At 38.2% G+C, this 24789-nt stretch overlaps 1 protein-coding gene across 5 annotated transcripts in view; it reads right to left on the bottom strand.

The window, feature by feature from the left end:
• Vps13b (vacuolar protein sorting 13 homolog B) overlaps positions 1–24789 on the bottom strand; it is a 564131-nt gene that overhangs the window by 318454 nt on the left and 220888 nt on the right. For all 5 annotated transcript variants that reach the window (XM_052160919.1, XM_052160921.1, XM_052160920.1 and 2 more), the window contains exons 20-21: positions 17936–18045; positions 14667–14814 (exon numbers count right to left, since the gene is read on the bottom strand). In XM_052160919.1, coding sequence (XP_052016879.1) covers positions 14667–14814; positions 17936–18045 — 258 coding nt within the window. The remainder of the gene's footprint in view (positions 1–14666; positions 14815–17935; positions 18046–24789) is intronic.

Below are 24789 nucleotides of genomic sequence, written 5' to 3'. Positions count from 1 at the left end.
AACAGTAAAAGAACTTCTAGGGGAATCAGCATCCCTGACCTCAAGCAGTACTACAGAGCAATAGTGTTAAAAACTGCATGGTATTGGTACAGTGACAGGCAGGTAGATCAATGGAATAGAATTGAAGACCCAAAAATGAACCCTCACACCTATGGTCAGCCATTTGTGTTCTATCATTAGACTGAGGGCCCAGGATACCGCATGATAGAAACAAGTATTGCACAGACACATTAGATTCAGTGCATGTTTGAATATGAATTAACTTTGGCCAGAGCATGCCCAGAAACATTCTACTGCTGTCAAATTTTCCATAAGCCATACATTCATTTAGAAAGTGAGACTGTGGCTGGAGAGATGGCTCAGTGATTAAGAGTACTGACTGCTCTTCCAGAGATCCTGAGTTCAATTCCTAGTACCGACATGGTGGCTTACAACCAACTGCAATGGGATCTGATGCTCTCTTTTGGTGTGTTCGAAGCCAGCAACAGTGACAGTGCACTCACAAACATAAAATAAATAAATCAAAGACAGCAACAGTGACAGTGCACTCACAAACATAAAATAAATAAATCAAAGACAGCAACAGTGACAGTGCACTCACAAACATAAAATAAATAAATCAAAGACAGCAACAGTGGCAGTGCACTCACAAACATAAAATAAATAAATCAAAGACAGCAATAGTGATAGTGCACTCACAAACATAAAATAAATAAATCAAAGACAGCAACAGTGACAGTGCACTCACAAACATAAAATAAATAAATCAAAGACAGCAACAGTGACAGTGTACTCACAAACATAAAATAAATAAATCTTAAACAAACTGAAAAAGAAAGTGAGATAAAAAGAAAGTGAGAAGCAGATAACACTATGAGACCAAAGCAGTGCAGAAGGGCACCATGCGGACTGGGCAGGACTCCCCAGAGATGCTGACACTGGGGATGAGAAGCTGAAATTTGTGCTGCAGCAGGCAGCAGAGGAACATCTCAGCATCAGAATTGGAACCTGATTCAGCCTTGGAACAACATGTCAAGTAGCATAAAAGGGAGACATAAAAACACAGTAAACACATTCTAGGTTTGTCCTACATAACAACACATTTTAGACTAGAGCAGCATTCAATATATTGAAGCAGAAAGCTATTGAAAAATAGCTATACAACAGCTTTTTAAAAAAGAAAACCATTGTTACCACAACAGATTGAGATACCTAATAAAATAAAACAGAAGAAACAGTATCAATGTACTATGTACACCATGCATTGATAAAATGGACATTATTAGTAGAATGTGTTGACATTTGTGTATGTGTGGTGCCTTTGCTCCATAGCATGTACATCACCGTCTGGGGACACTTTATGGAGTCAGTCCTTTCTTGCCATGATAGCTCCTAAGAATCAAATTCAGATTCCCAAATCGAACAGCAGTATTCTACCTGCTGAGCCAAGGAATGTGTTTGCACATGATTGGAACCCAAAGGAGAAAAGAAGAAAAAAGATTACTGTCCCAAGGTCTTCAAGGTAAGTAATGTTAGATAAAATAAGCTCTGTTATGTTTAAAGTTTACACTTTCTGTATAATATCCAAAACACAAAAAAATGTGTTATTTACTTACTGTGTGTGTGTGTGAACAATTTTAAATAGCTTACACATATCTTTGTTGGACACTGTGCTGGCTAGACTTATGTCAACTTGACACACAAACTGGAATGAAAGAACCCCAATTGACATTCCTCCATATGGTCCAGCAGCAAGGCATTTTCTTAATTAGTGATCGATGAGTAGGGACCAGTTTCTCTTTTCTATAAGAAAGAAGGTACAGCACACTAGGGAAAACAAGCCAGTAATCAGCACCTCTCCATGGTCTCTGCATCTGCTCCTGCCTCCAGGTTTCTCCCCTGAGTTCCTGTCCTGACTTCCTTTGAGGATGGATAGTGGTATGGAAATTTAAAACAAATAAACCCTTTTGTCCCCAACTTGCTTGGTGCTTCTTTGTAGCAACAAAAACCCTAAGACAAGTTGGTACCAGCATTGTGGGGTACTGCTGTGACAGAATGACCATGTTTTGAGGAGGACCATGGAAGGAAGGACTCTGGAATCTTGGGCTTAAAAAGCGGTTGAGGGTTGAGAGCTCAATGGAAAGTTCTTAAGCCTGAAAGATAAGAATGTTGAGAGCTGCTGAGCAGTGGTGGCGCACACCTGTAGTCCCAGCACTCTGGGAGGCAGAGGCAGGCAGATTTCTGAATTCGAGGCCAGCCTGGTCTACAGAGTGAGTTCCAGGATAGCCAAGGCTACACAGAGAAACCCTGTCTCAAAAAAATAAAAATAAAAATAAAAATAAATGAATGAATGAATGATGGAGGGCTGGCTTGTGAAGGTCCAGAGGGAAATTTGAAGACTCTATCAGGGCCATTTGTTATTTTGAAAACAGATTCTGTCATTTTGGAGCAGAAGAATCAGCTATGATTAACAAGAGACCAACACTACTGAAGTGAAGCCTTTACTGGGACAGTTGATGTGGGTGAGCTGGAGTGAGGAAACTGGTGGTGGTTAAGAAGAGACTGGTATCACTAAGGTGAAATCTTCTGGGAAGTAATTTGCTGAGTACAGAGGAGCTGTGTTCCAGAGGAGCAAACGGTTGCATCTTGTGCTGGCAGCTAATGAGGAAGAGTCACCCAGGTGAATCTTACTGGTTTTAAATGCATGAAGGGTCATGGACAGCAGCTGAGGCTGGGCACTGTGAGAGGCCAGGAGAGGCTCTAGGTAAAGGTGCAACTGTAGGACCAGGACTGATGAAGTCATGCAAAAAAAAAAAAAAAAAAAAAAAAAAAAAAAAAATGAGGCTTGGCCCCAAATAGAGAGCCTAAAAGAGGCTACTGGTGAAACTGCAGCCCAGTTGCAGCAGAAGACTGCAGCAGTTTTGCAGATTCTAGTCCCGTAGGATGACTTCCAAGAACATCACTAGCAGTGGAGTAGAGCAAGCCAGAGTGTAGGGAACGAGCTGCACATACTGCAGAGAATAGAGTTAGAGCCGTGACTCAGTCTCTCTGGAGGAGCCCAGAAGACAGGGAGCGAATCCCCAGTCACTGGATGTTGAGTTATTTATCATGTTGGAATTTGGTTTTGGTTGGCTAAGATTGTGACTGTGCCCTGTGCTTCCCTCTTGAAGAAGGTATTCAGTCTAATCTTGATTTTATAGGAGATTACAGCTGAAAGGTTTTGAACTTTTAAAAGAGATTTTGAATGTTTAGACTCTAGATATTTTAAATAGACTGAAATTTTAACATGTTTGAATTAATAAAGATTGGGTCTTTAAAGTTATTTATGCTTTCAATGTAATCTTGGGAATGAATAAGAATTGAAAGGTATGGCTTAATAGCAATGTGTGTGTTTGTGTGTCAAGTTGAAAAGGGGTCAGCTGTACTGGCTAGTCTTATGTAAACTTGATACATAAACTTGAGTTATCTGAAAAAAAGAAAACTTCAACTGAGGAAATGCCTCAACAATACCCAGTCCTAAGGCATTTTCTTAGTGACTGATGGGGGAGGGCCCAGCCCATCAGGGGTGATTCCATAAGAAGGCAGGCATGAGCATACGCTATTGGTGTTCTGTTCAGAAACTTTCTCCCTGTACCGATGTCCTTGACAAATGGGACCTCATAAAATTACAAAGTTTCTGTAAGGCAAAGGACAGACACCATCAAGAGGACAAATCAGCAACCAAAAAATTGGGAAAAGATCTTCACCAATCCTACATGAGATAGAGGGCTAATATCCAATATATATAAAGAACTCAAGAAGTTAGACTCCAGAAAACCAAACAACCCTATTAAAAAAATGGGGTACAGAGTTAAACAAAGAATTCTCAACTGAAGAACTTCGGATGGCAGAGAAGCATCTTAAAAAATGCTCAACTTCATTAGTCATTAGGGAAATGCAAATCAAAACAACCCTAAGATTTCATCTTACACCAGTCAGAATGGCTAAGATTAAAAATTCAGGAGACAGCAGGTGTTGGAGAGGGTGTGGAGAAAGAGGAACACTCCTCCACTGCTGGTGGGGTTGCAAATTGGTACAACCACTCTGGAAAGCAGTCTGGCGGTTCCTCCGAAAACTGGGCACCTCACTTCCAGAAGATCCTGCCATACCACTCCTGGGCATATACCCAGAGGATTCCCCACCATGTAATAAGGATACATGCTCTACTATGTTCATAGCAGTCCTATTTATAATTGCCAGATGCTGGATAGAACCCAGGTATCCCTCAACAGAAGAGTGGATGCAAAAAATGTGGTATATCTACACAATGGAGTACTATTCAGCCATTAGAAACAATGAATTCATGAAATTCTTAGGCAAATGGATGGAGCTAGAGAACATCATACTAAGTGAGGTAACCCTGACTCAAAAGGTGAATCATGGTATGCACTCACTAATAAGTGGATATTAACCTAGAAAACTGGAATACCCAAAACATAATCCACACATCAAATGAGGTACAAGAAGAAAGGAGGAGTGGCCCCTGATTCTGGAAAGACTCAGTGAAGCAGTATTCGGCAAAACCAGAAAGAGGAAGTGGGAAGGGGTGGGTGGGAGGACGGGGAGAGAAGGGGGTTTGCGGGACTTTCGGGGAGTGGGGGGCTAGAAAAGGGGAAATCATTTGAAATGTAAATAAAAAATATATCGGGAAAAAAAAAAAAGAAGGCAGGCATGAGGAGCAAGTCACTTAGCAGCACCCCTCCAACGGCCTCCAGGTTCCTGCTAAAGAATAGCAATATGGAAGTGTAAACCAAATAAACTCTTTCTTCCCTGACTTACTTGGTCATAGTGTTTCATTGTAGCAAAAGAAACTCTCAAAACAGGTATATACTACAGTACTAGTAAGAGTTACTACTATTTTATACTCCAAGTAAAACAGGATGTGTGATGTTAGTTTGAGATGAATTAGGTTTAAGATTAAAACAATGATTACATATTGATTATGCCCCATATATTACTTATGTTCTATTTGCATTTTATAATGATTATTTTTAATGACTACATCTGAGAATACACATTTAAATAACTGAAGAAGAAAGTGACCTTTCCAACTGCTTTTTATGTCTAATGGCTGGATAGATTTTCACCTTTCAAAAACGTAACGAACTGCTTATAGTGCTTGAGACTTTTCATCATGAAAGAAACAACATCCGATGCTATCACTCTGGAAACGCCCTTGGGAAATAATGGCTTTTGGATTCTGCTAGTCGGCATGACATGGCATGCAAAACTGCATCTCATGCTGAGCCAACCAGGAAAATATATGTCATCACTATGTGACATTCAAGAGTTCATCTGGAAACCATAATCTCATTCTGACTGCTAAAAGGGAGCGAGAAGACTGCATTAAAAATTTGAATTTCTGCTGAGTTCTTGCCAATTCATATAAAGACTAGAGTAACAATCCCAAAGAATTCCATATTTGAGACACTTGCAATGTACTTATATTAACACCACAATTGTTCTCAAAGAACTTCATAGCTAACTGACATTATAGTTCAAATCATTTTTATAATAGCTTAAGTTAATGGATTTCTGGGAGAAACTTTACAGTGTAACAGATAAAGCTGCAAAATAAATTATACAAACCACAGCTGAACAATTCAAAATTATACACAACACACATATGTCCTAATTCCTTTCACTTGGTTGAATAAACTGTAGGCTAAAATTCAAAATAGTAAGGCAGAGTTTCAAAGCCTGTGTTCCAGCACTAGGAAGTCTACAGTCAAGACTGGATGATCACAAGTCCCAGGCCAAGATGAACCACATAGCAAGAGCCCGTTCTGAGGAAAACACGCACGCGCGCGCGCGCACACGCGCACACACACACACACACACACACACACACAAACATGGGTTGGAGACACGGCTCTGTTGTAGGGCACTTGGGTAGAAGGTATGGCTTTGTTGTAGGGCACTTGTTTAAGTCCCCAATGATTTAGGTATAACATACCTATTTCTGATTATATACTCCAATCCCCATAACCATGTGCACAATACAAACATTATTCAATTCTTCTCAGAACAGAATGTGATTCCAGCATATGCTATATGCTCATTTTTAAGTGTACCATGCCTAATTATTAAATGAAACATTAGTGAAAACAAACTGTAGTAGCTCAAAAAACTGTATTTTTGGGCCATGCTTATGCTGTCCTTTCATTTTATGGTATTACATGTCATGCTACTTAGAAACATGGATGTCACAACACTGGACCATCATTAACTAATCGCCTGATACATAGCAAGAATGCAAGAAAGGCCCCATGATACAGGACAGGTCATGCAAATTTCTCCTCACGTACACTTTCAATAGACACTAAACAAGAACTGTTTTGCTTTAATCACAAAGTATTAGGAATGTGAGCTTAAGGTTATCATAGCCATGTACACTACTACAGCCAAGAAACCTGTATCACTAAAAGAAAGATAAGCCAATATGAAAAGAAAGTCCTGACAGTGCAGTGCCTGGTACTAAGTCATGCTAATGAAAAGATCTATTTTTGCCTGTCTGACCATGTTGGTTATGGAAATCAATAAACAACCCTTTTGATTATAATTTCTTTGTCTTGTGACTAGTCTAATTTCAAAACATGTATTCCTCAGTAAAGCAATGACATATCAATAACAATCTGCTGCTAATGTGCTTTCTCCACCGTAGCCATTCATTACCCAGCCTGCACAGATCTCCAGATGCCTGCACATCCCTGGGCTTCATCTCCTCACCCACTTTCCTTTTAAGGAGCTCGTTCCCTATGGGTTCCTATTTGATACGGCTCACAGACCTTGCACGGCCACATCCACTCCTCACTCCCTTCCTTATTCTGCTTGAGCTCACAAATCTAGAGGTATCATCTACTTTCTTCCAGACCTCTGATACTTTCTTCACCCAGTCAATTCTCTTCTCAGATTAACTTGGGTCCATGGGATCAGGTTCCAATCTGGTAGGTAAAGGTGCCTTTGAACCTACCAAATTCTTTTATCTTCTTTGCTTGTAGTTTCAAAGAATAGCTGTAGAATATTCTATTAACATCCGTAGAGGACACACCTTTCCCTGGAGCATTGAAGTGGAAGTTAAGTATTGTTAGAATACTGTTAGATCACTGCAATGCTGTAGCTATAAGACCGCTATGGGGCTGAGGATATAAGATCTGTTTGAGAGCTGTAACACTAGACGACCCTATCTGCTGCTTATATCCTTCAACTGTTTACACTGACTAGAATCCAGAAATTGCAAAGGCTTCCATATACCGGGGTGCTGCTGGTAAAAACTCAGAGCAATGTGCTCCAAATGAAAGCTAGAAACATGGCCAGGTGGTGGTGGCACACGCCTGTAATCCCAGCACTCTGGGAGGCAGAGGCAGGCTGATTTCTGAGTTCAAGGCCAGCCTGGTCTACAGAGTGAGTTCCAGGACAGCCAGGGCTATACAGAGAAACCCTGTCTCGAAAAAACCAAATTAAAAAAATAAAAAATAAAATAAAAAAAAAAAGCTAGAAACATAACTCTAAAGACTGAAGGGATATGTTGTAGCTCTCGGTCTTAGAGCATAATAAAGCTGTAGGTCTTCAGTCCAGCCTTGGCATATCAAGGGCTCAGGGTTTACCAGCATCCCCACACCTGTCTAAAATTCCTACTGGAGTGGAGCAAAAGTACCTCAGCAGAAGAAGAGGTCCTGCTTTCCTTGATAGGTTTCCTGAGTTTTTGGGTCCTGGATCGTAAGGAACTAACTGCACTGCTTATGTTGTTCTTTGATGCCCATCTGTATAATCAATGAATCTGATGAACAATGAACAGCAGACCTATTCATTAGATCTTTTTAATTAGTCCCTGAATAATTATAAAAATCTAGACACTAATATTAAAAAGTAGCAATTTTCTTTAAAACAGGTGTGTGTGTGTGTGTGTGTGTGTGTGTGTGTGTGTGTGTGTGTGTGTGTGTATTTCAAAAACTATAAACAATACTGGACAAATTATTAAGTATGGATTTATATTTTATCTATCTGTAAAAAAGACATGCAGTTTGTTGATATTTAATTAAGTATACTGACATTGGAGACTTAACCTCTGTCAGAAAATTAGAGATAAAAAGGTGTTAAGTCACAAGGCTCTCAAGATGGCTGTAGGGTTAATTACTTGGTAACACCATCATCCCCCAGAAAATAATAAATACATAAACATAAAGAAAAGGGAACATCATTAAACATACTTAAAAAATACCAAAATGTCTTTATTAGTGAATGAGGTGAGCAGGTAAAGGCACGTGCCATCAAGCCTGAAGACCTGAGTCGTGCATGCTGGAATATACACACTGCAGGGGAGGACAAAGCACACACTCGGTGGAAGAGCTACCCTTTCCCACACACACATGCATACGATATAGATAAGGTAAGAGAGCCAGCGTGTGAGTCCTCAGAAGCCATGGAGACATTGCAGCCCTCCTGGGACTGCACACTCCAAGGTCCAGGCAGCATCACCAGCGTAAACTGCCTGAGGAGAGCAGAGACCCTGCCCTCCAGCTGACTGAAACTGACAGAAGCAGGAACATTCACCAATGGGAAGGAAAAGGCAAGTGCCCTTCAATTCCTCATTTGTTCTCAGATAATTCTCATTCATTGTATTTTACTAGTTCGTGGCTAAGGAGATTTGCAATTTTATTAACTGTTTTAATTACATTGTACAGTACGTAGACACATTTTTAAAAGATTCCTGTGTGGTAGAGACAAATCAATGGTTCCCAGCCGGCCCTGTTCTCACAACCACAATGGAGCCTATAGCTCCAAGTCCAGAGATCTGTAGGCAACTACATTTGTCTATCACACAAATATATACATAATTAAAAATAAAAAAACTTAAAGATAGAAGAGGAACATACCCAAATACAAGTCCTAAAGATAAACTTAGCTTAAAAAGAAAAACTAGCAGACCTTTGTGATTAAACTGGAATATATATCTTATGTTTGGAAGATGGTAACTCCTTAGCCTGGTGTGAGCAGAACTTTCCAAAATGTAATCAGTTAAACTGAATTACATTTGTAATTAGTATCTTGAGTTCAGTATTTTCCATCTTGAATCTAAATTTTTCAAAGTGGTGATATCTCTAAAACTAACCATTAAAATAAACTGAATTAACAATATGGTCTTGAAGTTCTTAAAACAAAGTAGTTTTAAAAATTTAAAAATAATGAATTTACTTTCCTGTTATTGATGTAGCACTAAAAAGTCATAGAGAAAACTATCACTCTAAAGGCTTCTTAAAACAACTTTGGCCAATAACTCAATTAGATTTAATCCACTCCTGGTACCAGATATCCCACTTGGTGGCAAAGGTGTCTGTCCATGTGGCACTGCTGCCCACATGTTTCCCATGCAGCTGCTTTATGGTCGGCCTGCCCGCTCTCAGGAGGCCTAACCAACACCCAGATTCTCCTGGTGGAAAGGACCTATAGCAGGGAGGGGATAGTCTAGCCCAAGGGAGCAAATTCTTAAAGCAGAATATTTTTCTATTGTAAGAGAGAAAAATATTTGATCTCAGCACATTACACTTTAATATCTACCTTTAATTTTTTAATATTTTTCCATTGGAATTAAATATCTAAGTAATTAAAAATGAATAGAATTTTAAGCTAAACTGCATGATAAAAGCAAGTAACTTGTAAAATACATAAATCCATAAAATGTAGTTTTTATGCTTCCTAATAATTCCATGCTATAATTACAAACATATTTGTGAAAATTCAAGCTTAACCAAATTAAAGACTGGCCTGAGCACTTTAAGAGAAATTGTTTATGTATACTGACTGGAATGGTGTTACTCATTTTGGCTTTAATCAAGTTATTAAAATTAGATATTAGAAAATATCAATGCCATTGATACATTAAAAGAAACATTTAAAATTGTCCTAAAAACCCACATTGCCTGTGACTAGAATGATTTCTTCTTATTTAATGAAACCGTAGACTTTGGAAATGGCATGTTAAACTAATGAAAAAAGAAAAACAGAAGAGAAGATGCAATAGTGTCTTCATAGAAGGCAAGAATTCCATGTCAAAGAGCCTATAACTTAATAAAATTATTCTCACATCCTCTACAATAGTTTGAGAGAACCAGTACTCAGACTACACAAATGTTTGTAGAATGAGTGATAGCTAAACTGATGATATAAATTTATTTTATTCCTATCTCAATGGAAGATGTTATTTTTCTAAATATTAAGTCCATGAATCTGCTTAATGTATCCTACATCCCATTTCAACCTACGATCTCTCAATATACTTTTAACTCTCAATCTTGATAAATTTCAACTCCCTCCCTCCCTCCCTGATTTCCACGCTGCGCGTCATACATAAGAGGTAAAGCAGTCTTGTTTTCTGAGTGCTGTGTGTGGCCCATCCAGTCCCAGTTCCTCAGTTCCCAATCATTACCCCACACTTAAGCTCCCCTGGCCCTCTGGACGACAGTGACAGTCTATTTTGGGCGGCTTCCTGCTTAGGTGAGTTACTGCCATCCTACTTCAGTCACAGAACGTAACTATGGAGCTGTGCTGCTCCTATCTGACAGCCAGGCTTCTGTGCCTTCCCTGCTGTGTCCCCCTTTGGAATATCTAAGTTGAAACTCTTCTGTAGGGAACCACATTTTTCCTCCTCTGCTGTCCTGACCTACCTCATTCACCTTGCGGCTTCCACTGTGGTCTCACTGAGGAAAAGCAGACAATGTCACATGCAGCTTTGTCTTTGGATGTCACAAGGAATTTTTTTTTTTATTCCAAAATTGAGCTTATCATAATCCATTTTAAGCTGTGACACAGACAATTAAATAAAGGACACAATATTCACACTCTATCTTCTTCAGTTAGAGTTCATGAACTCGATTTACTCATGTAGCCTTAACCTTAACTAGTATTTCACACTATTTGGAATCCTTATGCAAGTAGAAATAGTCATGTGAGCAGCTTATGAATACAAGTGAACGATGAGCACATTTTAAAGAGGCAGGAGGAGGGACTCTTACCCTCCCCTTGACTAATTTCTGTTCACTGACACACATCCGACTAACTGATAAGGCAGTCTTCATGCGCTGTCGGCCTGCCTCAACCACCTGTACTACTGGTACATGCCACTACTTTAAGATTTGTGCCTTATGAACCATGAGGCACAGCTAGCAATGGAGGCTCCCACACAGTCCAACAAACTACTACAAGATCAGTAGTCATAACAAACTACTGATCTTGGAGGACCAGAATAGCCTTGGATGTGCACTCAAGTTTTCACAAAAGGAACAAAATTTAATAATATTTCAAACACTGAGATTTAAAGTTTGCTGAAATGACCAGATTTATTCAATCATAAATAATATAAACATTTTTATATTAATAACCCTTGCTTAAATGTGCGACACTGGATTTTAAATCAAGATCAGAAAAATTCTAATTAAAAATTTTAGCCTAATAACCAAAATGTATTCCCAAAAGAAAGATCTGTAACAGAAAGAAAAGGAAGAGTAGTGTGTAACCTTTCAATATCTACAATTAAAAACCAAGTTTGCTTTAAGTTTGTTTCATACTTAGTTCTCCTTCAGAACAAGGCATAAAGGAGATTCTTAACTCTGAGAATAAGCTGCTACTGCTGCTGCTGGAGATAGTGACTGTGGCGGTGGTTGGGTGACTGAGGTGGTGGTAGTGGGCAACCATGGTGGTGGTAGTGGGTGACTATGGTAGTGGTAGTGGGTGACTGTGGTGGTGGTAGGTGACTGTGGTGGTGGCAGGTGACTGTGGTGGTGGTAGGTGACTGTGGTGGTGGTGGGTGACTGGTGGTGGTGGTGGTGGGTGACTGTGGTGGTGGGTGACTGTGGTGGTGGTGGTAGTGGTTGACTATGGTGGTGGGTGACTGTGGTGGTGGTAGACTGTGGTGGTAAGTGGGTGACTGTGGCAGTGGTAGTGGGTGACTGTGGTGGTGGTAGGTGACTGTGGTGGTGGTGGTAGGCAACTGTGGTGGTAGGTGACTGTGGTGGTGGTGGTAGTGGGTGACTATGGTGGTGGTCGTGGGTAACTGTGGTGGTGGGTGACTGTGGTAGTGGGTGACTATGGTGGTAGTAGTGGCTGACTGTGGTGGTAGTAGTGGGTGACTGTGGTGGTGATAGTGGTGGCAGCTGTTGTTGTTGGTGGTGGTGGTGGTAAGTAGCAGTGATGGTTCTTTTAATTTGAATAGCTGTGGAATATACTTAGGTGTATAACAGGAAGAAAACTATGTTCACATCAGAGTTTCATCCATAAATGTCACCTAAGAATATAACTGCACAAGGAAGGCAGGAAAAGTAACTCTTCAAACGTGACATTACACAGCTTTCCTGCTTGAATTATATGCCATCTCATGAGCACCTTATCTTAGATTGCCATTGCTGGATGCACATGATCCTAAATTAGTTATCACCTGAAAAATGATCATCCCTCAGCTTGCTTGATGAAACAGATATAAATCCAATCTTCAGTGAGACATACTCGCACTAATGCCAAGAAACCACTGCCCACGATTCAATATGGCTCTGCATATTCTCCCCATTCCTTCTCAGGGCTTGGCTTCATTTTGGAACCTTTCTACTACCTGCCTGCAAAGAAAGAGATCTTCCTATAGACTCTGATCCGCTGCTGGTTCCTCTGCACTTCTCATTTTGGATATTATATTTTTCAGCTCTACAGTTAGACCATGGCTTTTATTATTTCTGCCTGTTTTTATCTCTGATATAATAAGTTTTATATATATATAAAAAACTTATATATATACATACATACACATACATACACACACACACACACACAATTGTATAGTATTATCTTTTAAAAGTTTTTGTGTTCATGGCAGATATTTTACCACTTTCTAAACACCAGCCAAACACATCATACTATTAAGAAGGGATTCCTAGATGAGGAGAATCTAGATTTTCCTGAAGAGTAAGAGATCCTGTGCTTCTGGGCTCTTAAGATGCTCCCAGCCAGTGAGCACGCCCTGCACACTGGTCCCAACATTGCTCATATGAGAACAGAAGTATACATTGGCAGCTTCTTGTTGAAATGAAAAGCCAAAGCAAAGAAGGACTTAGGCAAGAAGGTGGTTTGAAGTTGAGCCTTATCTTGGCAACATAGAAAAAAGCTTACCTCTTTAAAAAGAAAACTGAGGGTCACGGGATTTATCCATAAAATGAATATTACCATTTATTCACTATACAAAGCAATTAAAAAATATACTATAGGGCAATATGTATACACACACACACACACAAACACACACATGCACAGACACACACTCTAAATAGTATGGATGTAGACCTAAAACTGGTTAAAATAATAAGAAAAAATAATCTACAAAGAAACAAAAATGAGCAAAAAAATTTGCAGATATATGCAATGGGCTGTAAATTATAAATAACTTTCCAAATTCATTAGTATATTATACAATATAACTTTGATGGTCACACTATTATGTGTATGAATAAATTCAAAGAAATCATAAATATATGATTTAACTTAAGGTCCACTCCACAACAAGGAACCCACACCCAGCACTACTTGGGGGACTAGGAACCAAAGACTAGATAACCCAGAAACCTAAGAAAAAAACAATACTGCTGCTCTAATAATAATGATAATGATGATAATAACAATAACAACATAGCAAAAAAAAAAAAAAAGACTCCTAAACAACAGTAACAACAATAAAAACATATCAAGAAAAAGACTCCTAATGACATTTGCTACGTTCAGATACAGATCAGTGCCTTGCTCAGCCATCACCAGAGACGCTTCCTCCTGCAGCAGACAGGGGAGAACATAGATACACAGCCAGACATTATGCAAACAATGATAAACACCTTGCGATACTCAGCCCTAAGTGGAATACCTCCATCAAATGCTTCCCCTCAGGGATTAGGGAGCCCTTTGGATTGGGGATGGAGGATACCAAGAACAGAGTTCTCTAGAGCAGCATGAGAGGACTTGCAGAACTTGCAGGAACTCCCAGCACCTAAGGAAGCCAGCATAGGGCCTGCCCGCACAGGTCTGCCCCAAACCCTCAGCACAGGTACTATTAAGGCCTCTGGTTTAGGGTTTTTAAGGAATTCCTACTTGTGCAAATACATAGGTCTCTGTTTGTTGTGCCTTTTCCTAGGATTTTTTCCTTCTCTTTGTTTTGTCCAAAAATGTGTATTCTCAAGAAAAGGAACATTATCACTAGGTTCCCAAGAGAGGCAACAGTGGTGAGCTTCTGAGAGAGAAGATGCATAATTCACAAAAAGCACATTATGCCCATGGTGTTTACCCAAAATAAATACTCAAGTATACTTATACAATAAATGAGTATTCTAAAGCTAGGAGGAACTAAAGACAGAAAATTTCTCCTAAGGAAAAAACAATATGACAGCATGCACCAATAATTTGAATGGAAAAATAATTAAAATATTATTTATTTTTATATTATATACATAATGACTAATCATTGTAAAATGTATCGATATGATAGTGAATTATGTTTTCCCCCCTCAATAATTCATATTATAGTCTGATAAAAACAGGGATACTAATAAGGTAAACTAATCCTCAGGGAAGAACTAACTAACCCTGTTCCTGACACATACCTGTCACTGTTTTTGTTTTGACTGGGCTGCTGGCATATTCTGAGGCCTGATATGACTGCTGCTTTCCCAATGGGGCACTTCCAATGGACAGTTCATCTTCTTTCCTTCTGCTAACTGAAGTGACAAGAGGTACAGCTACCACAGGTTGCTGAAAGAAACAAAATGGAAAGGAAATTCTTGTCTTCATAAAGCAATAAAGGTCAAAGTTGACATCTCTACAGACAATATTTTTTAAGATGGGGTTTAGGCTGAATGGTAAATGACACCACATCTTTTCTTTGCCTCCTTTCTCTCATATGTACATAATCTCCATTTATACTCGGAATAAGATACAGTAGTATAGGGGATTTACTCCAGAGCATATAGAACCAGCCTTGCCTATGTGAGTTCCCAATCTGTGAAGTTAGCCACTATCCTAAATTTACAGGTCTCTTTTCTCATGTCCCAAACCCCTACACTATAAAGTGAGACAACTCTACCCAGCATGTGCACTCCAGTGGGCAGTAGGCACTGTGCTAATACCAAGTGTATAGCAGGATGTGAACAGGTTGGGTGGAAACACACCTTGGTTCCTGGAACCAACAATCACTCAAGGATACTACAAGGCAAAATGGGAACTACTTTTTTCCTATAAATATAATTCATACAATAAAGATTGATTTATATTTTCATAAGAAGTTAACAAAATTAAAGAACATAAAAATTATAATGCAATAAAAATTAATTAAAGCTTATAAATTATTAATTTCTAAATTTCCCCCTATATATAGTATTTTCAGATGAAAGCTGAGAATTATGTGTTCAAGCCTACAAAGCTAGATTAACATAGACTGTAATGAGAAAAATCAAATCTAAAATTCAAGTTACTGAGCATGAGGAGATAACTATTGATTACTCACTCACACAATCCAATTTTTGAAGATATTTGAGACTTGTACTTTGTCTGACGAAGTGATAATAAGATCATGTTTTAGAAAGCACAGAACACTACGGAAAGTTAAAGAAAGCTGGAAAGCATTAGGATTCCAGAGCTGGACAGGGGAGCAGCTGTTTCTTCTTTATTCAGTGAGATGACGTCTGATGTTACTGCCAGTGATGTATAATACAAGCCTATCAGATTTTGGGCCAAAAAAAAAAAAGGATTTTTGCAGTAGGATCAAAGATCAATGCTGACCTTCATGGAAAAGAATCATCAAATGCTGGGCTTTTGCCACACTGAGAAGGGAAGAACAGCTAGGGCAAACAAGGGTGAGAGCTATGGAGCCTGGGGTTTCATACAGATGCATAGATGCAGTAGGCTGCAGTATCAGCCAGTATGATTCTTGCAACAACTACAAACTTTCACAAATCATGCAAAGAGAAAAAGGAAGATAAATGGGAAGCTTTCCTAAGAAAGAGAAAAAACTCTGAAAGTGTAAAAATGCATTTATTTGTACATCTAATTATAAGAATATATTTAACATTATGTTAATTACATTTAACATATATTTAATATTTTAAATGCTTAGGCATGGAGGTACATGCCTGTAATTCTAGCACTTTGGACACTAAGGCATGAAAATTGACTTTTAGGCCAGATTTGTACCAAGAATAAGTAGTCTAATAAATCCATCAATCTTTGCCAATCATTTATATACCAGAGAAAATAATCGGGCAGCCAGATAATTATAACAATATTAAAGATATTTTAAAATGAGTGTTTGTAAAAATAAGAATGCAAAAACTAACTTCCAGACAAAATGATGAAATGATGTAAAACTTACAGAAATCACAGTAATAATACCACCCGAAAACAAAGAAAATTTTCCCTTTGCAGATTAAATTTAAGTGCATTCTGATGCAGGTTGAAAAAACAAAAACTTTAGAAAGTGCATCTGACACCCTCACTAACGCGCCACTGCAGCAAGTGTTCTCAACTGTATTCTAGACTCAAGCAACAGTTAGAGCCCAGTTCTTAAAAAGATTTTTGTCTAGAATCGTCAGTACTTTGGTAATTCAGACTTCATCCTGAAGGATAATGAGAAACTGTTAGAATACGGTTTACTTCAGCTCAGAATACTCTTTGCCATGGTCCTTACTTCTTTGACTTTGACCAGATACTCATGAGGACACAAGCTTCCAGGCTGTCCTGGCTCCTGTGCTGCTCCCTTTAACCCACTCCTCCTTCACACTACTTAGGAGAAGTCTCCCTCTCGTTTTCATGTCATATGGACATATAGCCATTACCGAAACTGGCCTCTGAGTACTCACTAATAGACTCAAATATATTAAATATTCTAGAGAGGGGGATGCTTATAAGCTGTAAAACAGCTGTAAAAACAGCTTTATAAGCTTGGTGGCTAGCAGGCAGTCCAATATTCCCTGCTATGTGTTAAAATGAAGAGTAAAGCAGGAGCAAGGGGTATAGAAATTAAGATACAGGAATTGAAAAACCTCTAAACACAGCTGTGAATATGGTAGAATTTGTGCACAGCATGAAAAGGCCATGGGTTCAATCCATCGCACCAAAACAAGAACAAAAATGCTCCCTGGGTTACACAGACTAGTATTTTAATCTTTAGTTTATCATAGGACAATTAAAAAATCTCAAATAGAATATTGTAAAATTATAATTTTGATGAACAAATACAATACAATATAGCATAAATATGACCCTCAAAAGGACTAAATTATGCTATTTACAAGCACTGTTACCATACGTAAAATCCTCGGAAATCTTCATTTAAAATGAGAACAGTAAGAGTTTGCCATAGTTATATTGAATATTTCATTTAACAATTCAAGAAACCACAATGACCTATTCTATTCTTCATTTTTAATTTACATGTTTTAGATGAAGACATATCAGAAACTTTTTTGTACTACCTATCAAATTACCAGGGTTAAAGTTCAAAGCAGGTTTACTGGCTAAATCCAAAGATGTGTAAGAATAAAACGAGAATAAATAGTGTTGCTAATCTTTCTGCCTAACAAGCAAGTAAGTACGCAGAAAGTTACTTCAACAGACAAAGTGTGTTGAACTGCAGTTTCTTATATATAAAATTACAGATCTTATTTGAAAGGCCTAACAGGGCCTAAAGAAATTCTAGCAAATGAATAAAATAAGAGAAAATAAGTAAGAACAGGATCATCCAACTCTACAAGAGTCAGTAACAACAGCATCTTCTAATGAGAGACATTACCAATGGCTGCATCTCGTCCTAGCTTCAATACCAGCAGCCGCGGGAGAAAAGGCTGGATGTGTTAACATAACTTACAGAGCCACTCACCTGCTGCGTATGTCTACTTGTTCGTTTCTGTGGTTGATAGATGAGCCAAGTATATAATATAGGGTCAATGTTAACAGCTAGTCCTTGTACACTACAAAGAAATACAGCACCTAAAATAAAGCATTTTGAAATTATTACAATTCACTATACAAAAATAACAAGCTGTAAAGAAGGGACAAGTAATAAATACTGTCAGGATACACAGGACTTCAAGCCTGCGCGCATTGCTGTAGGAAAGTAAAACTGTGGTTGATGCAGGCACTTTAAGGTAAAGGGCAATATCCCTCTTTTTGTAAAGAATATACTTATAAATGACCTATTCCTATGCAATAACCAGATAAGATAAGAACACCAAAATGACAAAACTAATTCATCTACTGGAGATTGCCCTATAAGAGATTATGAGAGAAATGGTTTAAGCCAAAAAGATAATTGTACCAGACAAAAATCCAAATCTAAAGATAAAAGAACACACTGTTCTTAAAATTAAATAAACAATTATTTCTAAATATCATTCAAATCACTTGTCTCTTTAAATCACAAACAATAAAAATAGAAAAAGTAATTCATCTTGTGAAAGTGATCAATAGGACCTCATGAGGAGTGGGGATAATGGCAGGAATAATAGTAAGGGTATTTTTTAAAACAGATTTCTTTACTGGCTTCTGAATTTAATAATGTTGCTACCAAGTACTTAGATACAATGTTGCTTAAACACTAATTTATGTAGAAATGTATTTCCCATTCTCTAAATCCCCAGTTCTGCAGACCCTTCACAGCTGAATCAGCCCAACATGGCTGAGTTTGAATTCTCTTACTGACTAAAATACCAAACATTCTATAGTTCACTTTAGTCACTGAGAACTCAGTTTTCTCAATGAAGATAATGTTGTCACTGAAAGGTATCAGGTGACAATAGGTGCTTTAAGAAACAAGCATGAGAGAAAGTAACATATCTACTACTTCACACTGATGAGGATGGCTATGAATGAACGTGGCTCACATAAAATCATAGACAGCTTCAAACACTGAATCTTTATTTGCAACTTTTAGAAACATACCACATTGTCAAAAGGTTGGAACACACACACACACACACACACACACACACACACACACACCCCATACCACATTTAGGAACGAAATATTTCCCTTAGCCTTGAATTCAAAGTGAGACAATGTGTCTTGAGCACATCTTTTTCTCCAGATAGATTATGACATTGACAGGGAACTGGTTTTGTGTGTGTGTGTGTGTGTGTGTGTGTGTGTGTGTGTGTGTGTGTGTGTGTGTGTGTGTTGTGTGTATATGTCTGTGTATGTTGTTTCTCTCTGTGGGTCTGTGTGTGTGTGCCTCTGTCTGCCTGCCTGTATCTCAGAGAGAGATTGGGTGTATGCATTTTCCTACTGTTACTTTGCCAAATCAGCTCAAGATGTAATCTCTTTTAACAGCTTTTTAACAACTATAAAGTTAATAGTCAATTTCCTTGTATCTGACTCAGACTTTTTATTATTTCATTTTATTCCACAATGATTCTGCATTTTAATCTTGATGAATATATACAATTTCCCAAATTTGGCCTAAATGTTGAATATGCAGAGAAAAATACCATATGCATGTGTTTTGGTTTAAAAAGCTATGCAAGAAGTCTAATAAAATTTTGCATAGTTCTGTGTGTGTGTGTGTGCGCGTGTGCGTGTGCGTGTGCATGTGTGTGTGTTGGCTCGGAAGTGTGCACACATGTAAGTGGGTCCATTTGCACAAATCCATGTGTGTGTTGGTCAGAAGGTACACTGCATGTCTTCCTCAATCATGCCCCACCTTACTTTTTGAGACAGCATTTCTCTGATCTTCAATTCCCTTGATTTCTGCACATCAAGTTCCAGGTCCTTTTTCTCTGCCAGTGCAGCACTGAGTTAGCATGTCAGTGCCACAGTGCGCAGGCTTGTGCCCAGGTACTAAGGATCCAAAAGCACATGCCCATGCTAAATAAAGTAGCAATGGTTTTACTCAGCCATCTGTCAACTCATAAATATTTTATTACAATAGTGTTCTAAATTAACTAGAATAAATATTGAGTATCATTATAACAGAAAACAAATGAGATGACACTGTATTTTTGTTTAATTAAAGAATCTTTAATATTAAAGATTTTATTAATTATATAGTCTTTACATCAAATATTTCCTGACATTATACATCACTGCCTGGCATCTCACCTAAGAGCTAAAGGTAGACATCATGGAAACCCCACAAAGATGGCTATTAACAAGACACTACTCTCCATTCCAGCTGTAAGTTACTTTTAATCTTTCAAATTCATGGCTCATTTTATGTACAAGAACTCTAAAACTATTATCCTTGGATAAACATTTTTTTTGATTATTTCATTTCATTTTTTCAAATAAAAAAGAAAATCCCAGTTTCAGATTTGAAATAAAATAAACTGAAACTAAATTATTTCCTACCCTAAGTGATTTGGTTTTGAGGGTAATAACAATAACTAAGATTAAAAATTCATTTGCATCATTAATGTGAGCTAATACTTTTGACGTTACTGACGTATTTGATGATAATCTAGACTGTTATACACTATACAGAACACTCTATGGAATATTACTGTTGTACAGTACAAAGGCTTTGTTTTTGTTTTGTCTTAACCACACCTGACAGACAATTTAATTTTGTGGTTTTTCTCTGTAACAAAGTTTTAGCATAAGATACAGTTAAAACCGTGAAGCTGAGAACATTAAGTGTTATAGAGAATTTCAGGATTAAAAGCTTACTATGGACGTAAAGAATGGATGGGGAATTAGAGGGATAAAAATGTAGAGTGTGAGTTTCTAAACTGTATTTGCATATTAAATGGACTATCTGGTTATAGCAACTGAGAATGCAAATGTACTACTCATTTAATACATAGTGATTATTATCTATGATATGAATATTATTTAGGACATATTTCTAAAATCTGGAATAGAAATATATAAATTGTTCATACATTGAACCAGGATTATAAAGCACATTGATTTCTTACTACCCAACTATATTTTAAAATGAGAAAGAGCTTTAGAATCACATATAACTAAACACTGCTTCAGTTGTGATTCATGCCTATTCCCAAAATACAAGCAGAGCTGAGGCAAGAGTGCCAAAGTTTGTAATGGCCCGTGGTCCACAGAGCGCTCACGGCCAATGTAGCCACCAGACCCAAGATCAAAGTAAGTCATCTCTACTATGACAACAAGAAAATAATGGCATTGAAGTTAGTCAATGCAGCAATTAATTCTAAAACTGGAACACTATTATAAAAGGTTAAATCTAAATACCAACAAGGGAAATACAATTATTTTTGTTAACACATGCTTTAGCTCACAGCCTAGAAGCCAGTCTCATTTGTATAAAGTAAATTTATAGAAAGATAGCCATACCTACTGCTTGTTGTCTAAGGCAACTTCTGAACACTAAGAGGAAAATGAACAGTTGAAACAGCAATTATATGGCACACAAGCCATTAAATACTTACCATCTATGCTAACCTATAAGAAAATGTTTGCTGAGGCCTGATAGCACATTGCTAATAGGAGTTTAAATAGATATATCAGTTTTAAATATAAACTGGGAAAGCTGCTTTGTACATATATATGTGTACTAACATATAATCTTTACTAATCATTTACAAATTGGAGAATTAATATACATTTGCTTCTAAATTGTAACTATTATTAAAAACAAAGATATGCTTTTACACAAATGTTATCTTTCTGAACTTTTTTTATTGCTAAGGTCCTTTTGAATAGTTTAAAAATATTACCCAATATCATAAGTTCCTTATTTTTTTAGACTATGTATCCTACAAAATCTTCTAGTACTGCTAGGAGGAAAAAGATTTCAATTACAACAAAGGGGAAAGCAAAACACCACAAAAATAAGTAAGTAAAATGCAGTGTTTCTTTGAAAGCACATAGTTTTTTATTATCTATAATCTCTCAATTCTTGCCTGTCACAGCAGAGATTAGAATTTCATTTAGAAAGCGCTCCAGGTCAATAGTAAGCAATATCATGATTACTGACAGAGCAAAGCAGTGATTATTCTCTGCACCGCCTACAGCAGTCAACAAAGGGTCAGAGAAAGGAAACAAGAAAAGTTTATCATCACAGTTGGTGATGTCTCAGGTGCAGTCGTCACAAGAATCTCAACAGTTCTCATCTGAAATGGAACAACCTCAACCTCAACTTCTCTTTCTTGAAGATGGAAATATTCTATTTGGAACCAAGATGGAGTAACTGGACCATGTTTTAACTTGTGTGAAAAAAAAACAAAACCTAAGAAAAATCATACAATTTACATGAACACAGTGTACATGCACACAATGTACGATCCCAGAAACCTGCTAACAGGACTCTCGACACTAAAACTTGAAAAACAATGTGACTCTAACAACTGTCACATGGTACTGCTACCTCCAGCTCTTCCAGAATGACACACAGAAGGAAGCTATCCAAAGATTGGCAGTATCTCTGGCAAAGTCTGCAAACCAAATGAGACAGAGAGAATGGGTACTGACATGGTCAGGAAAGAAGCCAATGGCAGCACAGCCGTCACAGGACCGGAAGGCCCTCACAAGAACCTGCACACCTATGGGGAGGGAAGATGCCAACGGCAGCACAGCCGTCACAGGACCGGAAGGCCCTCACAAGAACCTGCACACCTATGGGGAGGGAAGATGCCAACGGCAGCACAGCCGTCACAGGACCGGAAGGCCCTCACAAGAACCTGGACACCTACAGAGGAAAGATGCCAATGGCAGCACAGCTGTCACAGGACCGGAAGGCCCTCACAAGAACCTGCACACCTATGGGGAGGGAAGATGCCAATGGCAGCACAGCCGTCACAGGACCGGAAGGCCCTCACAAGAACCTGCACACCTACGGAGGAAAGAAGCCAACGGCAGCACAGCCGTCACAGGACCAGAAGGCCCTCACAAGAACCTGCACACCTATGGGGAGGGAAGAGACTCAGTATACCAAAGGCAAATGTATGAGAGGCAGGTGAACATAGTCCCAAAATGAAACCAAAACTACTATGAACTGTAGCAATTCATGCCCATAAAATGTCAGAAAACCATACACACAGAGAATACCTATAAGGGTTTATATCTGCAAACACTGCTAGTGGGAGATGAAAGGGTTCAGGTACTATCAAAAGAAAATTAATGGCTCCCTAAAACTTAAACATTTAGCACATGACACAGAATTCCTCTCCTAGGTATATACCAAAAAGAAATGGAAAAAGGTGGTCAGGTGTGCATGTGTGCATATATGTGATTAAGTCGCATTTGTTCACAAAACACAGGTGGGAGCAATTTGAATAACCACAATGGAGAAATAAATCATGGGATACAAACACAAAGGAATGTTTGGCAAAAGAAGGAATAAACAAAAAAAAAAAGAAGGAATAAACACTGATATATGGTACAGCATGAATAAAGTTTGAAAATTTCACGTTAGATGAAAGAAGCCAGACCTAGACTATACAGGACAGAAAAACCACAGAAATGCCTGGAAGGTGCTAGGGAGATGGGAGACTACTACTTAAAGCTCCAGATTCCATTTACAAAGTAAAATAACACTGACAATACTGTTTTGAAATGAAATAGAATGACAGAATATTTAACATTTAAATGCCAAGTTATTTAACTTTATAATAGTTGACTATATTATAGTCATGAACCCAAACCCAAATTTAAAAGGCGTACCATTTTGGTAGTAAGGGATCACACATACAATGGCAGTCCCACGAGATTACAAAGGAATGATAAGTTATTACCTAGTGACTGTAGTCTTCAAATGTCCTAGAGCCTAAAACAGAGACAGAGATCCAAGGCCAGACATTATGCAGTACTTGGGGAATCTTCACCACAGATAGGTAGGAGGAATTGCAAGAGACAAAAGGGACAAGGACAACACACACACACACACACACACACACCAAAAAAAAAAAAAAAAAAACCCCAGAGAATCAACCACCTGAACCCACAAGGGCACAGAGAAACTGAACCACCAACCAGGGAGTTTGCGTGGGACTCGCTAGGCCCTCTGTACATATCTTACAGTTGTATAGTTGGGCCTTCTTGTGGGGTTCCTAAAACTGGGAGTGAGAGGCTCTAACTTGCCTGCCTTTGGGACCCTTTCCCAAGGACTGGGTTGCCTGTCTAACCTTAAGGAAAGAGAAGGTGCCCAGTCTTACTACAACTTGATAGATATTCCATGGCCAGTTGATACCCAGCCAGGATAGCCCTTTTCTGAAGAGGAGGTGTGCATACAGCTGGGGAGAAAGGAGAACGGGGGGGAAGGACTGGGAGAAGAAGAGGGAGGGGGTCACTGCATTTGGGGTGTAAAATGAATAAAATAAAATGTCCCAGTGCAATGTCTCTCTCATGTAATTATGTTGTTGAACTAAATAAAGCAATTGTCCTTCCAGTCAGATGGAAACACAACCAATACAATTATGTATAGTACATAATTATGATTTTTTTAAAAATCTTATGGTATGAGTGCTCTAACTGCATGTACACCTGAATGCCAGAAGAGGGCACCAGATGACACTATAGATGGTCATGAGCCACCATGTGGTTACTGGGGATTGAACTCAGAACCTCAGGAAGAACAGCTGAGCCAACTCTCCAGGCCCATAACTATGATTCTTAATGATAACAGGTGTTTTCCACTGTGATCCTAAAATTAACATACATATTAATATATATTATTCATATATTATTATGAAATGTTTGTTTTATTATAGCAACATATATAACATAAAAAATTTATTAATTAATATTAATATATGATAATA

This window comes from Apodemus sylvaticus, chromosome 17 (assembly GCF_947179515.1).
Source record: "Apodemus sylvaticus chromosome 17, mApoSyl1.1, whole genome shotgun sequence".
Classification (NCBI taxonomy): Eukaryota; Metazoa; Chordata; class Mammalia; order Rodentia; family Muridae; genus Apodemus; species Apodemus sylvaticus.
This window is presented reverse-complemented; position numbering and strand designations above follow the sequence as displayed.